The sequence below is a fragment of the Bos indicus genome, chromosome 4, assembly GCF_029378745.1.
Source record: "Bos indicus isolate NIAB-ARS_2022 breed Sahiwal x Tharparkar chromosome 4, NIAB-ARS_B.indTharparkar_mat_pri_1.0, whole genome shotgun sequence".
NCBI lineage: Eukaryota > Metazoa > Chordata > Mammalia > Artiodactyla > Bovidae > Bos > Bos indicus.
The window spans coordinates 67,141,236-67,159,473 of NC_091763.1; the positions used below are offsets into that span (position 1 = coordinate 67,141,236).

Here is an 18,238-nt window from a genome sequence, read left to right on the forward strand (position 1 = left end):
CAACAGCAAAAATTGTTCAAAAGGCAGGCCTGCTAAAGACTTCTGAGGAGATTTTCATTTTAGATACTCACAGTATGATTTCCATATTGGAGGCTGGTATTCTTCAGCATCTAGAACAAAAAGAAAGAAATCAATCCGTCAGCTTGAATGTCAAACTGCCAACATGTGTCTTCTCTGGGGGAACAATACTGTCAGCAGTCCTCGCCTTCCAGTCCCAAGGGTCCTCTCAGCTCATTTACGGGACAGTTCCAGGCAAGAGGGAGGAATTGGGAAAGGCGACCCTTGTGGACCCAACACCACTTTGTCCAGGTCACTTACCATGACCGAATCAACTGCTTAACCATTTTCATAGAGCCCAGTAAATCAAAAAAGATTTTTAAAGCAATTAACTTGATTGTACCCTCCAGTAATCCTTTCAAACAGTATTTACTTAACTTGGCATAATAAACATATAGTTTATCTCACAGATTTCAATCAGACCTTTAGCCCATTTATTTAGACTTGAGGGCAAGATGCACAGTGGCAAGTATGTAATATTAAATCTGGGAAGTTGTACCACTCAGCCAACTGAACTCCTAAAATACTAGGTCTGACAGCAGAGACACTGATGATTCAATTGGAATCTCATCATGTCCTTGAATTTACTCCAGTGTGTGACCTAGGAAATTTCCAGAAAACCTTTCAGCAATCAGAAGTGTCAGAGGAAAAGAGTTGCAACAAAATGGAGAGGACGAAACTGTTATTCATCAAACTAGAAGGCAGACAATGGGAGAAAATCTGCTTGTTCAGTCAGCTCAACAATCCCAAGGCTGACAGCTGATTTTATAATTCTGATGGAGTTATTAGAGTCCTCCTGAGCTCATAGCTAAGGTCTTGGTAAAACATACTCCAGCTTAAACAGCCAGAGGGAAAAATCCATTCCCCGACTCACAGAATATTGAGCTGGGGAACTTTGAAGAGTTCTTTTAGTTCAGCACTTTTCAATGAGGGAACAGTTTTTGTCACCTTGCACGTGTACAGCATCACTCACCCAGCCTAATGTGCCCTTGTCCTTCTGTTGCTGTCACATACTAAAATTTTATGAAAAGGAATAGAAACTTTCTAATCTCATGCAATAAGACAGTTTGAGAAATTTTCCCCTCCTAAAGAACAAATATGCTTGCTGCTGCTGCTGCTAAGTCGCTTCAGTTGTGTGCGACTCTGTGCGACCCCATAGACGGCAGCCCACCAGGCTCCCCCGTCCCTGGGATTCTCCAGGCAAGAACACTGGAGTGGGTTGCCACTGCCTTCTCCAATGCATGAAAGTGAAAAGTGAAAGTGAAGTCGCTCAGTCGTGTCCGACTCTTAACAACCCCATGGACTGCAGCCTACCAGGCTCCTCCATCCATGGGAGTTTCCAGGCAAGAGTACTGGAATGGGTTGCCATTGCCTTCTCCAATATGCTTACTATACATAAAAAGAAACTGCAGTGGTGAAATTCCCCCAAATCTTACTCAATCACAGTTGTGTAGCTTAAATGAAATTCTTTCACAATTACTTACTCTCTGGGGCCCATCCTGTCACAGAGGCAACTAAACACCTCCTAAGACAGTTTCATACAAAAACATCTGGATAGTTAGGCTTACCTAGTCAGGAACCTCTCTATGGATAATCAGCCACATAGACACACACACAAAACAACGTATTAATAATGGTTTATGTTGTTATGCAAACTTTGTTTGCTAAAAAAAGTGAAACTCCTAATACTTTAGTCAAAGTGGACAATGTAATAGTGAGCTTTTAACCTAAACAAGCAATTAATTTCATCCTATATGTTGTTGTTGCTTAGTCGCTAAGTCGTATCTGACTCTTTCAAGACCCATGGACTGTAGCCCTCCTGGCTCCTCTGTTCATGGGATTTTTCAGGCAAGAACACTGGAGTGGGTTGTCATTTTCTTCTCCAGGGAATCTTGTAGACCCAGGGATTGAATCCGTGTCTTCTGCATTGCAGGAGGATTCTTTACCATTGAGCCACCTGGGAAGCCCATCCTATATGTAACACAGACCAAGTTTAATGGATTAATATGGTGTTTGTTTATAAAGAACTCTCAAGTAAAATAAATCATATTGCTGAGTTTACAACAAAATTCTAGAACCATCCATACAATACTACCTCACCAGAAAAGCCAGGTCCTATATGTTAAAACACTGATGACACCTTCAAAAGTCTTTTTCAAAGATATAGAGCCAATACACACATACACATACACCAGACTGCATAGTAGCAGGAATTCCTGAGATGTCGTCTACCCAAAGACGTCTTTATTATTTTAGATGAGATTTACTCTATAAGCTAAGTAGAACCCCCAGACCAAGAAGTGGTCAAGAATATTCAGAACTGAAAAGTGTATCTTTCTACATGCTGAGAGAAGTTCTCCTCTAAATAAGTAGTCTCCTTAATTCAGGTTTCAGATACTCAACTTGGATCTCCTAAAGGGCTTCTTATCTGAAGTTAGAAATCTGGATTAAATGGCCTCTCACTGCTCATTTCAGTCTTGCTCTGTGAAAAACCTAGAATTTTCACCTGAAATATCAGCTTCTATCCTTTAATTGCCAAATTCAGACTTAAATTGAAGAAAGTAGGGAAAACCAGTAGACCATTCAGGTATGACCTAAATCAAATCCCTTATGATTATACAGTGGAAGTGAGAAGTAGATTTAAGGGACTAGATCTGATAGATAGAGTACCTGATGAACTATGGACCGAGGTTCGTAACATTGTACAGGAGACAGGGATCAAGACCACACCCATGGAAAATGCAAAAAAGCAAAATGGCTGTCTGGGGAGGCCTTACCAATAGCTGTGAAAAGCAGAGAAGTGAAAAGCAAAGGAGAAAAGGAAAGATATAAGCATCTGAATGAAGAGTTCCAAAGAATAGCAAAAAGAGATAAGAAAGCCTTCCTCAGTGATCAATGCAAAGAAATAGAAGAAAACAACAGAATGGGAAAGACTAGAGATCTCTTCAAGAAAATTAGAGATACCAAGGGAATATTTCATGCAAAGATGGGCTCGATAAAGGACAGAAATGGTATGGACCCAACAGAAGCAGAAGATATTAAGAAGAGGTGGTGAGAATACACAGAAGAACTCTACAAAAAAGATCTTCATGACCCAGATAATCACGATGGTGTGATCACTCACCTAGAGCCAGACATCCTGGATTTTGAAGTCAAGTGGGCCTTAGAAAGCATCACTATGAACAAAGCTAGTGGAGGTGATGGAATTCCAGTTGAGCTATTCCAAATCCTGAAAGATGATGCTGTGAAAGTGCTGCACTCAATATGCCAGCAAATTTGGAAAACTCAGCAGTGGCCACAGGACTGGAAAAGGTCAGTTTTCATTCCAATCCCAAAGAAAGGCAATGCCAAAGAATGCTCAAACTACCACACAATTCCACTCATCTGACACGCTAGTAAAGTAATGCTCAAAATTCTCCAAGCCAGGCTTCAGTGATACATGAACTGTGAACTTCCAGATGTTCAACCTGGTTTTAGAAAAGGCAGAGGAACCAGAGATTAAATTGCCAACATCTGCTGGATCATGGAAAAAGCAAGAGAGTTCCAGAAAAACATCTATTTCTGCTTTATTGACTATGCCAAAGCCTTTGACTGTGTGGATCACAATAAACTGTGGAAAATTCTGAAAGAGATGGGAATACCAGACCACCTGACCTGCCTCTTGAGAAACCTATACGCAGGTCAGGAAGCACCAGTTAGAACTGGACATAGAACAACAGACTGGTTCCAAATAGGAAAAGGAGTACGTCAAGGCTGTATATTGTCACCCTGCTTATTTAACTTATATGCAGAATACATCATGAGAAACGCTGGGCTGGAAGAAGTACAAGCTGGAATCAAGATTATCGGGAGAAATATCAATAACCTCAGATATGCAGATGACACCACCCTTATGGCAGTAAGTGAAGAGGAACTCAAAAGCCTCTTGATGAAAGTGAAAGTGAAGAGTGAAAAAGTTGGCTTAAAGCTCAACATTCAGAAAACGAAGATCATGGCATCTGGTTCCATCACTTCATGGCAAATAGATGGGGAAACAGTGGAAACAACGTCAGACTTTATTTTTCTGGGCTCCAAGATCACTGTAGATGGTGATTGCAGCCATGAAATTAAAAGACGCTTACTCCTTGGAAGGAAAGTTATGACCAACCTAGATAGCATATTCAAAAGCAGAGACATTACTTTGCCAAAAAAGGTGCGTCTAGTCAAGGCTATGGTTTTTCCAGTAGTCATGTATGGATGTGAAAGTTGGACTGTGAAGAAAGCTGAGTGCCAAAGAATTGATGCTTTTAAACTGTGATGTTGGAGAAGACTCTTGAGAGTCCCTTTTACTGCAAAGAGATCCAACCAGTCCATTCTAAAGGAGATCAGTCCTGGGTGTTCTTTGGAAGGAATGATGCTAAAGCTGAAACTCCAGTACTTTGGCCACTTCAAGTGAAGAGTTGACTCATTGGAAGAGACTCTGATTATGGGAGGAATTGGGGGCAGGAGGAAAAGGGGACGACAGAGGATGAGATGGCTGGATGGCATCACTGACTTGATGGACATGAGTTTGAGTGAACTCCGGGAGTTGGGGATGGACAGGGAGGCCTGGTGTGCTGCAATTCATGGGGTGGCAAAGAGTCGGACACGACTGAGTTGTACTGATCCTTTAAACTTGCATTTAGCCTTCCCTACACATAAACACTTACTCCCTTTTGGATTGCTCCTTGCTGGCAATGTCACATAAAGGTGAAGAAAGCTGTCCATAGAGACTGGATAATCATAATGCTGCCTTGTTAAAAATCCTCCATTGTCTCTCATCTACATTTGGAATAAAATACAAACATTATGGGTTTCCGTGATGGCTCAGCTGTTGAGAATCCGCATGCAATGCAAGAGATACAGGAGATGTGGGTTCGATCCCTGGGTCAGGAAAATCCCCTGGAGGAGGGCATGGCAACCTACTCCAGTATTCTTGCCTGGAGAATTCCACAAAGGAGCCTGGCATGCTATACAGTCCATAGACTCTCAAAGAGTCTGTCATGACTGAGTGACTGAGCACATATACATACAAACATTATACTGTGGGCTCCAGTCCTGCCCTCCTCTCCACTCCACCGCAGACATTTCCCTGCTTTTCACGTATTATCCAACCATACTGGTCTTCTCTCTTTTCCCAGAACAAGCCAGGCCAAGGCAAGGCCCCTGGCCTTTGCTCCTGTTGGCCCTCCAAGTAAAAATTCTCCTCTAACAGACTTTTGCATGGCTGACTTGCTCTATCTTGTGGGGTTCAACTGAAATTTCACCTCCCAGGGGTCATCTTTGCCAATCTTACATAAAACAGCCTTCTCCCACCTCCCACTCTCCTGCATAGCACTTATTACCATCAGAAATTATTTATTGATTTGTTGGCTTGTTATTACTGGCCTCATCCCAGTATTAGCTAAACTCTACACAAGCAGGAATTTTGCCTCATTCACTTAGGCCTCACTGACCCTTAAGAAGGTTGCATGGCATATAATGGACATTCAAAAAGCATGTGCTAAATAAATGAAGGAATTCTCGGGGCTCAGACTGTACCTCTGACAACTACTGGCTGAATGACATGAAGCAGGTTACTCGACTTCTTTTCAGTTCAGTCTGTCGCTCAGTTGTTTCCAACTCTTTGTGACCCATGGACTGCAGCACGCCAGGCCTTCCTGTCCACAACTAACTCCCAGAGTTTACTCAAACTCATGTCCATTGAGTCAGTGATGCCATCCAACCATCTCATCCTCTGTCATCCCCTTCTCCTCCTGCCTTCAATCTTTCCCAGCATCAGGGTCTTTTCAAATGAGTCAGTTCTTTGCATTAGGTGGCCAAAGTATTTGAGTTTCAGCATCAGTCCTTCCAATGAATGTTCAGGACTGATTTCCTTTAGGATGGACTGGTTAGATCTCCTTGCAGTCCAAGTGACTCTCAAGAGTCTTCTCCAACACCACAATTCAAAAGCATCAATTCTTTGGCGCTCAGCTTTCTCTATACTCCAACTCTCACATCCATACATGACTACTGGAAAAATCATAGCTTGGACTAGATGGGCCTTTGTTGGTCTCTGCTTTTGAATATGCTATCTAGGTTGGTCATAACTTTTCTTCCAAGGAGCAAGCATCTTTTAATTTCATGGCTGCAGTCACCATCTGCAGTGATTTTGGAGCCCAAAACAATAAAGTCTGTCACTGTTTCTACTGTTTCCCCATCTACTTTCCATGAAGTGATGGGACCAGATGCCATGATCTTAGTTTGCTGAATGTTGAGTTTTAAGCCAACTTCTTTTAAGAGCCTCCAATACTCATCTTTATTAAACCAAAAAATAAATGTACCTACTGTAAAACTGATTGCTTGTGTTTATTGTGACAATTAAATGATTTAATATATATAAAGTTCTTGGGACAGAGCCTGGTAAATAGCAAGTTCTCCATGAAGCCCCACTAATGCTGTTGTGTTGTTATGGTTACATCACCCTGTCCTGATTCTTCCCAGGTAAACTCAGGCTCATGTCTCCTCTCCCTTGGCTACAGTCAGTAACTATCTGTATTCTTGCCCCCAGATCTGGAGGCTGTAATTAAGCTCCAGTGCTGTTGTCACGGAAGGTTTTTCTTTCTCATAAAAGAATCCAAAGTGAGAGGCCATTTGTCATGCTTCAGTGGAGCAACTATAATTACCTTGGTCTTAGAGATTCATTTCACAAGCCACTAAAGTGCAGTTAGGAGGTTTTCGTCAAGCAACAAGGCACAAAATATTTTTAATTTGTTGAAACAAATCTTTAGCTGCCTTCAACACTGTCCCACCAGCATCACATTTGCCCCAATTTCACACAGTATTTTTTAAAAATCTGCCATATTCTTAAATAGCCTGATACCATATATTTTTTAAACACTGGAATAGGTTTTCTAGGTCATTGAGTTCACCTTCCTCATTTGGCAAATGAGGAAAATGAAATGAGAATGATGAAGTGGCTTTCTCAAGGTCATAAAATAAGTCAGAGGAAGGGGTGGGATTAGAGCAGGGAGCTCTGCCCTCCAGCCTCTGACACATTGTCATCCTTGCCAGGAAATCCACCCTAATTTACATAAACTGACAGCAAGAAAAAAAAATTATATAACAAGCTTGATCCTGCAATTCTTGTGAATCTCGGAAGAAAAAATAAAATAGAAAGAAAAGCAGTCATATGAGTCAGACAGAAAAAGACAAATATCATATGATATCACTTACATGTGGAATCTATTAAAATGATACAAATGCACTTATTTACAAAACAGAAACAGACTCACAGACTTACTTAGAAAACAAACTTACGGTTACAGAGGGGAAAGGTGAGGGAGGAGGGATAAATTTTAGGATACTGGAATTAACATACATAGTATGAATTAATATACATACTACTGTACATAAAATAGATAACTGGCAAGAACCGACAGTATAGGACAGAGAACTCTACCCAGTACTCTGTAGTAATCAATTGGGAAAAGAACCTGGAAAAGAATGGATATAAGTATATTATATTACAGATTTGATCCTACAATTCTTGTGAAGCTTATATATATGTATCTGTATAACTAAATCACTTTGCTGTACATGTGAAACTAACACAACATTGTAAGTCAACTACATGCCAATATAAAATAAAACTAAAAAACAATAAAAAGAAAATTGATACCAAGTCAACTGTGGACATTATTCCATCAATACACATACCCCATCTAATAGGGCTTCCCTTGTGGCTCAGTCAGTAAGAAATCCACCTGCAATGCTGGAGACCCAGGTTCAATCCCTGGCTTGGGAAGATCCCCTGGAGATGGAAATGGATGGCAACCCACTCCAGTATTCTTGCCTGGAGAATCCCATGGACAGAGGAGCCTGGAAGGCTACAGTCCATTGAGTTGCAAAGAGTCAGACATCACTGAAGCAACTGAGCACACAGCTAATAGTTAAATCCAGGAGATGCAAGATACAGGAAGTACTGAAAACAAAAGCCATCATGTTTTGAGTAAGGGTATCATTTTATTGAACATTTTAGAGAAATAGATATAATGCAGAAGGGAGGAAGTAGAACCAAAAATATTCCTTGTTCTAAGAAAAAAAACTCTCATTGAACCCAGATGGACAGTTAAATTTTTCAAAAGGTCAGAGAGGCTTAAAAAACAAATTGCTTACAAACTCTGACAAATAGGTATCCAATTTTTAAAACTGTATAGCCTTTTGTACTCAGCAATTCTATTCATGTGAATTAGCCTAAGGTAGAAACTGAACATGTGTACAAACAAGAATATATGAACAAAGTGTTCCCTGCTGCTCTGGGTACAGCAGTGAATCTAATAACCCAGAAAGGAGTGGTAAAATAAATTACCACATGCCACAGCGATGAAATGATGGTGCTGGTCAGAGGTCTGTGGTCCACAGCATGGTCTCTAGAGCTAGTCAAGGTTCAAAACCCTAACTCTGTTACTTACTAGCTGTGTGACCTTAAACAAGTTATCTCATCTCTCTGTCCTTTAGTTTTTCAGACTATAGAATGACAGTAATAATACTATGCAACATACAGCATGTTGTAAAGATAGGATGGTTTGTCTGGAATGAGTAAACTCTATCTTTGCTCACATTATTATCCTTCCTTAATGACACAGAAAAATATTCATGCTATGTTATGTACTAAACAAATGAGGTCACAGAATAATAAATATCCCACTTTAAGAAAAATATAAGTAATTATAGACATCAGTTCAGTTCAGTCACTCAGTCATGTCCGACTCTTTGCGACCCCATGGACTGTAGCATGCCAGGCTTCCCTGTCCGTCACCAACTCCTGGAGCTTACTCAAACTCATGTCCATTGCGTTGGTGATGCCGTCCAACCATCTCATCTTCTGTTGTTCCCTTCTCCTCCCACCTTCAATCTTTCCCAGCATCAGGGTATTTTCCAATGAGTTGGTTCTTCGTATCAGGTGGCCAAATCAATTATATACATAGAAATGTTTTATTTATAAGACTATAAACCTAACTGTTAACAGTTGCTACACCTGGTAGTGAAAACACAGGGGATTTCTAATTTTCTCTTCTTTTGTCCACCTGTATTTCCTAATTTTATGTTCATATTGCTTGTACAAAAATTAACACATATGAGAAATAATTGCTAGGTGGTTTTTCTTTTTGAACATGCTCTCTAAATAAATTAAGCACAAGTGAAAAGGCCTAACAAAAAATAATTCCTATAATAACACATGCAGCATGAACAGTATTTGTCCAGGAGGAGCTAAGGATGAAGACAAAAGAAAAGAGATCAGGGCTTCTCAAAGGCTAAGCCCCATTCCCTTGGCTCTCTTAAAAATTCTGTGAAATAAATGTTAATGAGGAATTCTAAGCAAGTCGACAATATGCTCATTAAAGAGGGATGGGAAAGAGAGAAAAGATATAGATGCTTAGAAAACTATCAAAACCTTACAAAAATAGGTAAGACCACTACACAAATGAAATAATCTATAAAGACTAGAACATATGAAACAAAAAGGAAGGAAAAGTTGGTTTAAAGGGCCTGGAGATACAGGTTAATAGAAACAGTCTTAAGAAAACCTTATGTGCCGAAGTAACTAAACCCTGAAAAGACAGAACTGCCATTGTGAACTGTGGGGCAAGATGGGGAATTCTGGAACCAACACATGCCAGGGGCAATAAAGAGTGCCATTAAAAAGTCATCTTTCTAGATCAAGAGCATGACAAAAAATAATTTCGTATGTCTCTTGAAATACACAGCATGTTGAAAAGCAGAAAAACTCCAACAATTTTTTAAAATGTTTTAGAAAGTTCCTAACCTCCGAAAAAAAGCACCATAAATAGACTTCTGTGAATCCTTCCGGATTTTGTCCTGTAAATGGCTAGAATAGAGTTTATAGAAATGGTCTCATATCATATATGGGCTTACCAGGTAGCTCAGAGGGTAAAGAATCCACCTGCAATGCAGGAGACATGGAGACACGAGTTTGATCCCTGGGTTGGGACGATCTCCTCGAGGAGAGCAGAGCAACCCACTCCAGTATTCTTGCCTGGGGAATCCCATGGACAGAGGAGCCCGGTGGGCTACAGTCCATAGGGTCACAAAGAGCCGGACATGTCTGAAGCAGCTGGCATGCAGCATATCATATATAGTATCCTGCAATCAGTTTTTGCATTTACTGATCTTTCTTAAGCATTTTTTTTTCCATGTCAGTATATATAGATTGTGGTTTCCTTTTTAAAAGCTGTAGCTTGGTCTTCCACTATATCTGTGTACCAGAATACCAAAATGCATTTAATTCACTTCTGTAAACATTTCCAACTGATGGATATTTGAATTATTTTCAATGTTTTGAAACAATGCTACAATGATAGGTTATAGGGATAGTTTAGATTCTGGAAAGTTGAATTTCTGGCTGGAGGGTGTATTTTTGATTTTCAAAGATATTGTGAAAATGGCTTTCAAAAAGGTGTGTCAATTAGAATTCTCGGTCATGTGTGACAAAATGCCTACTGCTCCACACCCTCACCAAACACTGGTGTTATCAATATATAATTTAATTTTTGATGCCTTTAGACTCAGCTGGGGGGACTTCCCTGGTGGTTCAGTGGTTAAGACTTCGTCTTCCAATACTGGGGTGCCGGTTTGCTCCCTGGTGGGGGAGCTAAGATCCCATATGTGTCGAGGCCAAAAAACCAAAACCTAACACAGAAGTAATGGTGTAACAAATTCAATAAAGACCAAATATGATCCACATAAAAACCATATATCCATATATCTCATATTGAGATATCTCATTTTGAGATCCATATATCTCAAAAAAAGAGACTCAATTAGAAAAATATACAAATGAAATTAACTGTGTTTGCAGAGAAGCAAACACCTGCACAGAATGCTCCTGGGAATGAGCCTGTGAAAACATATGGCCGAGGAGTAAGACAAAAACACGCTAATCCCCCATGTTTTTGCTACCCCCCCACCACACACACATTTTGGTGACTGCAGCTGGAAGGTTATATTCTTCTAAGCATTTTCAGCTCCAGAAATACGTTGGTTTGAGGAGCAAGTGTAAAGGAATTTGGGGACTGATTAATGAAGAAAAATTAGAGAATGCCATGTGCTACACTTGGGTAAGTGACAACTAAAGAGGAAATACCTGTAAACATCCAGGAGAGCCAGATTCTTTTGCTTGGCTCAGTGGAGGATGACTAGACTCAGAAACACACAAGCAGGGGCTTTGGAAAACAAGAGGAGTGAAAGGTTCACCGACTTCAAGAATGATCTACCAAGGAGGTTGGAGATGACCCACCCTTCAGAATATGTCAGACAAAGCTGCCTATATTGCATCAGGGGAATCATTTGGGAAGTAGAGGGTGGAAGAACTGGGTCCCTCCCTCTGCCATCCCCTTGCCCAGAAGAGCCAGGTCTCTGCTGTCACTTTTGATTTATGGATGCCCACATTTGCAAATGGGCTGCAGTTCATGGGCTTTTTCCAAGGGAGTTGGGTGGGAACAGGTTTTTCAATCAGCCATGGGATAGCTACACACTGAGATGACAGTTCAGAATTTGTGGGGTGATTAGTTTAATGGGCCCAGAATGGGTTGGGATCCAAATGAAAGCAAACAAGCACAGCCCGAGGAGTATGCTATATTTCTGCACACGCTGCAACATGTCCTTCACACACAGACACACACAGTGCCCAAGCTTGGGTCTTGGGAAGTGTGTGAAGGGCCAAAGCATGCAGCCTGCATGGTCTTGTCAAGCCATTCCAGCCAATGGTGTCACGGCTGAGCGGTGGGATGACCTGAAGAGCATCCTAACTGCCACGAAACATTGAGATGTCGAGCCTGCTACGGAGCTTCCTTGCTGTCACACTGGCTGAGGAATATACAGAAATGTGTTCTAACACTTGTCACCTGCACAGGCCCCTTGCATTCCCCAGAGAAATCAGACATCCATGTATTTGCTTTGAAAAATGCTGCCTGTGGTAAGGAATGAGGGCCTGGTGTGCATGTGTTCCTCTCGTTTCAGGGATTTTTGTAACTGATTTAGCCCTACTTGCAGAGAATGGTTAATAAGATATATCCTGGAAATTATTGATGGGCCCACAGGCTGGGCCCCAAGGCCAAGGCTAAGCTGAGATTTTCTGAAGATGATGAAGCCATCCACTGAGGGCCCTGGGCTGGAGTTTGTGGTCACTAGAGGGCACCGGGGCCACACGGAGCTTCAGGGCCCCTTCGTATGCAGAGGCAGGAGGAGACGCTCCTTTTCAAAAGGTATTTATTGAATATACACAGTGAGACAAGCCCTGGGCATGCCTCTGTGAACAAGGCAGGTAGGGCTTCATGCTCTGCATGATCTGGACCCTGGCCCTTGCCCTGGTCATCTCATCTGTCTCCTCTCTTGCCCACTACTTCAGCCTTTCTTTTGTTTTTCATTTCTATCAAAGTATAGTTGATTTACCGTGCTGTGTTAGTTACTGCTGCACAGCAAAGTGATTTAGTTATACATAGGCTTCCCTGGTGCCTCAGATGGTAAAGAATCTGCCTACAGTGCAGGAGACCCAGGCTTGATCTCTGGGACCAGAAGACTCCCTGGAGAAGAGAATGGCTACCCACTCCAGTATTCGTGCCTGCAGAATTCCATGGACAGAGAAACCTGGTGGGCTACAGTTCATAGGGTTCCAAAGAGTCAGACACAGTTGTGACTAATGCTTTCATATATATATATACTTTTTAAAAGTATACTTTTCATATATATATATATATATATATATATATACTTTTTAAAAAAATATTCATTTTCAATAAGGTTTACCATAGGATATTGAAAACAGTTCCCTGTACTATACAGAAGGACCTTATTGTTTCAGCCTCTCTTTTGATCCTTGAATATCCATCTAGATCATTCCAGTCTTAGCGATGTTATACATTCTCTTTCCTCTGATTTTCACATGGCCGGCTTCATTATTATTTGGATCTCAGTTTAGATGTTCTGGCTCCTCAGGGACATCTTCTATACCATTCAACCCAAAGTTGTCTCTTGGATGCCTTTTTTTAACTCTTGGCAGAGCCTCTTTATTATCAGATTTTTAAAAATTACGTGCTTATGTATTTGTTTGTTTGTATTTGGAGACAAAAGTATAGGCCAGGCTAGACAGACCTACTTATGAGAGCAAGAACCTCATGTATCTTGTTCTCTGATGCCTGGGTTACCCTCACCTTTGATGAATTTTTAAAAGGCACCCATTTTAGGCAGGCACATGACTTGGCCACTGGACAACATCTGTGTGTGAAGAAAAGGCTTCCTCCAGGAGACAGAACCCTGAGTCAGAGCACAGGCCTGGCAAGGGAAGTCCAGGTTGCATTCTGCCTTCACTCATCCCTTTGACTGGGCACCAACAGCATGACTGGAATGGCCTGACCAGAATGGCCCTGACTGTGGTATCTCAGGATATAGCAGGTGCTCAATAAAGCACTGGTTAAGTGAAAGGCAGATTTGTTTCATGACTCACAACAGGAATACAAAGAAATAAGGAGGCAACCCAACAGCAAGAGAGTATGTAAGAGGAGTATCTAGCAGAACTTCCAAAACTTCAGAAGCCTGAATGGGGCCTGGGACAGTTACATCTGGCTTTCAGCAGCTCTGTCCAGGACTCCTAGAGAAGTGGAGTCAAACAGCAAGACCTAGCAAGACTGAGAGAATCATAAGTAACTTCTAGTACATTAAGCCTAGTCAAAGAGGTATGCGATCACCTAGATATCTACCAACAGCACCCATGGCAAGCAGTGCCTTGTGAACAAATGGGCTCAGAGATCACGACTGTTAGCCAAGGTGTGGCCTGTCAAGACCAGAAGCAAGACAGAACATGGCCCTGAGAGCTAGAAGTGGTTCAGACTCCTGGCTGAAACAGAGAGAATATGTGTGTGTGTGTGTGTGTGTGTGTGTGTGTGTTTCAGAGAGGCTGGGGATAAAATTAAAGAGGCAAGCAGGGACCAGATAATTAAGGGCTTTTAAAATCATGCTAAGGGCTTGCCCTTGTTCTAGAAGGAAGGGGAAATATAAACAAGCAGGAGGCAGCTACCAGTTTGTATTTTAGAAAGATCACTCCAACTGCAGTGTGAAGTCAAATTGGAGGAAGAGAAGATGAGAGGGAGAGAGGTAAGCCGGGTGGAGACCAATCAGGGAGCTGGGTCACAACCTAAGCAGGCTGGACACTAATGGTTGGAATTCTAATGATGGCAGTGGAAATGGAGAAAATGGAATGGGTTTGGAAGATGCTGAGGAGACAGAATCTACAGGACTTGGTGATAAAGTGAATGTAAACAGAGAAGGAGAGGAGGAAAAGTGACTTCTGATGGAAGAAGATGAATGGTTTTTGGCACAGGGAGCTGGATGGATAGTGATGCCATTCGCAGAAATAGGGCAGACCAGAGGAGAAGCAGGTTTGGCAGATGGCGATGCACACGGCTTTTCCCTGTTGGAAAGAGACATGTATGGGACAGCCAAGTGAGCCTATCTAAGGGGCCTGGAGTTCAGAAGAGAGATCTGGCCAAGAGATCTGGAAACGGAAGCCCCAACATACAGATGGCGACTGCAGTCACCAAAGTAGTTGACACAACAAGGCCTTTGACAGAAATCTCCAGGAACATCAACATTTAAGGGTTGAGAAGAAAAAGAGAGTAAGTAGAGACCCAAGAGATAAGAGAGAAAGCATGAGATGAGGTAACAAAAAAGATTTTTAAAAGGAGAAGTGGTCGAATGTACCAGAAGCTGTTCACATGAGATAAGCCTGAGGAGGACTCACTGCTTCAGCAGCAAGTAGTTTATATGACCTTGCAGAGGACTGTGGGCAGAAGCCACAGTTAAGTAAGATGAGGGGTGAATGCAAGTTGAGAAAACTGAACTTGTGAGTATGAACAACTCTTTTTGCGAGGTGTGGCAGTGACATGGGAGCGAAAATATCTTTACAATAAAGGGGGACCGTGATCAAGAGAGATAAAGAAACATTCACCATCTCTCCTGAGACCTGACATATGTTGGACTTATGTTGGGATTTGGCACACAGCATATTCAATGATGGTTACTCACCTCACACAAGACAGGGAGAAGAAACCTTTGGACACAGAGCAGATGACACCTCTTTCCGTTTTGTAGTGTGTCCTGGTGTTACTTTCTGTGTATGTGGTCAGACAGAATTGTTTATGTTTACTTTATTGGGCATGTCTCTTTTGGTGAAGTAGGAGAAAGGGACTTAAAGCCATAAGAAGAAAATTGTGATGTATGTGTCTAGTATGTACAGTTCAGTTCAGTTCAGTTGCTCAGTCGTGTCCGACTCTTTGCGACCCCATGGACTGCAGCACGCCAGGCTCCCCTGCCCATCACCAGCTCCTGGAGCTACTCAAACTCACGTCCATTGATGCCATGTGATGACATCGATGCCAGTGATGATGCCAACCAACCATCTCATCCTCATCTCCTCTCCTCCTGCCTTCAATCTTTCCGAATGAGTTGGTTCTTCACATCAGGTGGCCAAAGTACTGGAGTTTCAGCTTCAGCATCAGTCCTTCTGATGAATATTCAGGACTGATTTCCTTTAAGATTGACTGGTCAAATCTCCTTGCATTCCAGGGACTCTCAAGAATCTTCTCCAACACCACAGTTCAAAAGCATCAATTCTCAGTGCTCAGCTTTCTTTATAGTATGTACTATTTTGTTTTCGTTTTGCAAGAAGAGTTGAACTATTTTTTATAACAGGAGTACATGGTGGAACATTTAAAAAAGAAGAAATGAGAGATACAAGACAAAGGAGCTGTAATTTGGATGTCACTGTCATTACCGCTTGTCCATGTCCCTGGTCTCTCTTTCCTCCAGGGCCTTCTCCCTACTTCCTGAGTTTCTACAACATTTAAGTTCCTCCCAGCATGATGGAGCTGCTTTCCTGGTGGACTATTTCCTCCTTTAACATTCACACGTTTCCTCCTCTGCTATTTCTTCAGAGACAACTCCACACCCACAACTTCCATTCAGCCTGGAAGCCTCTCTTCTCTCCCCACCCACCATCCTCACCCCCCACATCCTCCCTTCCAGCATTCTCCTGCCTCCTTACAAATTTTTTTCATCAGAGGAATGTCTTCCTGGCTTTCCTCCAGAAGCCCTTTTGGGCATTCATTTACTCGTCCAACAAATATTTACCTAAAGCTTACAGACTACTTGGCACAAAATATTGCACTACGCACTGATAGAGCTATAAAGGCAGGATACAGAATCTAATCACAAGAAATCAATTAGGAGATGAAATAAAGACATCAGCTCATTCACTCATTCAACAAGCACTGCCTGCTGGGCTTCTGACTCCTGGTCACATATGCATGCAACCAAAGCATAAGGTAGAAACTGGTATGTTATACAGAAAGGTTAGACTGAAAAGTGCTGTTAAAATGGAGAGGAAAGAGAGGCTATTTTATTTAATTCTCTTTTTTTTAGTAGAAAATGGCTTTTAAAAATCTTTTCTTTGGGATTCCCTGGTGGTCCTGTGGTTAGGACTTAGCATTTTCACTATGATATAATTGATGTACAATATTATATAAGTTACAGGTATACAACATAAAATTGTACATTTTTAAAGATTATAATGCATCTATAGTTCTTATAGCTATAGCTATATACTGGCTATATTCCCTGTGTTGTACAACATATCCTTATAGCTTATTTTTATACATAATAGTTTGCACCTCTTAATCCCCTACCCCTGTCTTGCCCTTCCCCCATTCCCTCTCCCACTACTCAGTTACTTCTCGACCTGAAGGAGATGTCTTCTCCTTAGAGAAGACAACTTAGGGATACCTTCAGCCAGCTCTCTACTCTTGCCATTCAGAAAAGCCATTTTCTTCTCCTATTATAATAATATCTTCCTTGTATGTCTTGGGGCTTCCCTAATAGCTCAGTTTGTAAAGAATCTGCCTGCAATGCAAGAGACCCTAGTTCAATTCCTGGGTTGGGAAGATCCCCTGGAGAAGGGATCGGCTACCCACTCCAGTATTCTTGGGCTTCCCTTGTGGCTCAGCTGGTAAAGAATCTGCCTGCAATGTGGGAGACCTGGGTTTGATCCTGGGGTTTGGAAGATCCCTGGAGATGGGAAAGGCTACCCACTCCATTATTCTGGCCTGGAGAATTCCATGGACTGTAAAGTCCATGGGGTTGCAAAGAGTTGGACAAGACTGAGCGACTTTCACTTTTCCCTTTGTGTGTCTTGAGCGTACTGTGGGTATTTGTGTCTCTTCAGATACCAGTGGTAGTGGCAGTGACAGACTAAATTCGCCTGAGAACAGCTCATAAATCACAGCCCTGGAGATGTTGCTACTGGCAAGGAAAGAAAGATTTTTGCCCAGATTATATTCAGAGTCAAAAAGAGGAACTTTAGAGGAAGTGGGGTCTTCTACCGAGAGTGGGAAGGAATTTTAAGTACCTGTAGATTCTAGATTTGGGAGTAGGTAGCTCAAATACATCAAATCTAATGTTCACGATTTTCTTGAGTCATCTGTCCACATTCAACCATCTATCCACTCATCCCCTCTATCCACTTATCCATCAGTCAATTAACCCATCCTTCCAGCAAATACTTATGTGCCAGGCACTGCACTGCTTGATAAAGATACCCATGAGCAAGGGAAACTCGGTGCCTGATTCCAAAGTGCCTTCAGTCCAGCAATGAAAGCAAACAAACATTTTGTAAAAAATAATTTCAATAAACTAGGAAAAGTGTTGTGATAGACAAAGTGCAGGGTGCTAATTAAGGAAGCATATACAGGGGTCTTGCAAGGTAAGTATTTTTATCTCCTAGTGACGAGGAAACTGAGACTCAAAAAATTAAGTAATTTTCCTCAAAGTCACTCAGTTCGTGGAAAAGAATTCAAATCCTGGTCTGTTTTGCTTCAGAGCCAATTGACTTTTCTCCCCATCACCCTAGTCCCATAGAGGAATCAGCAGTGCAGAAACTAAAGTGAAAATTTCAGTTCTTTCTTATTTCTCTTCTGCTTCAGTGATGTAACATGGTTTGAACATTGTAGAAAGCAGCATTAGAGAAGTAAGAATACTTAGGACATTATTCCATTTTCTGCCATTTTAAAAAGACATAAAAGAGTGAAATCTCACTAACTGGAATCTCTTCTCT

The 18,238-nt window shown here is 41.6% G+C and overlaps 1 protein-coding gene across 1 annotated transcript in view; it reads right to left on the reverse strand.

Moving 5' to 3' along the window:
- Window positions 1-18,238, reverse strand: part of CHN2 (chimerin 2) — a 340,309-nt gene that overhangs the window by 174,637 nt on the left and 147,434 nt on the right. The window contains exon 2 of the mRNA XM_019958831.2: window positions 72-110. Coding sequence (XP_019814390.2) covers window positions 72-110 — 39 coding nt within the window. The remainder of the gene's footprint in view (window positions 1-71; window positions 111-18,238) is intronic.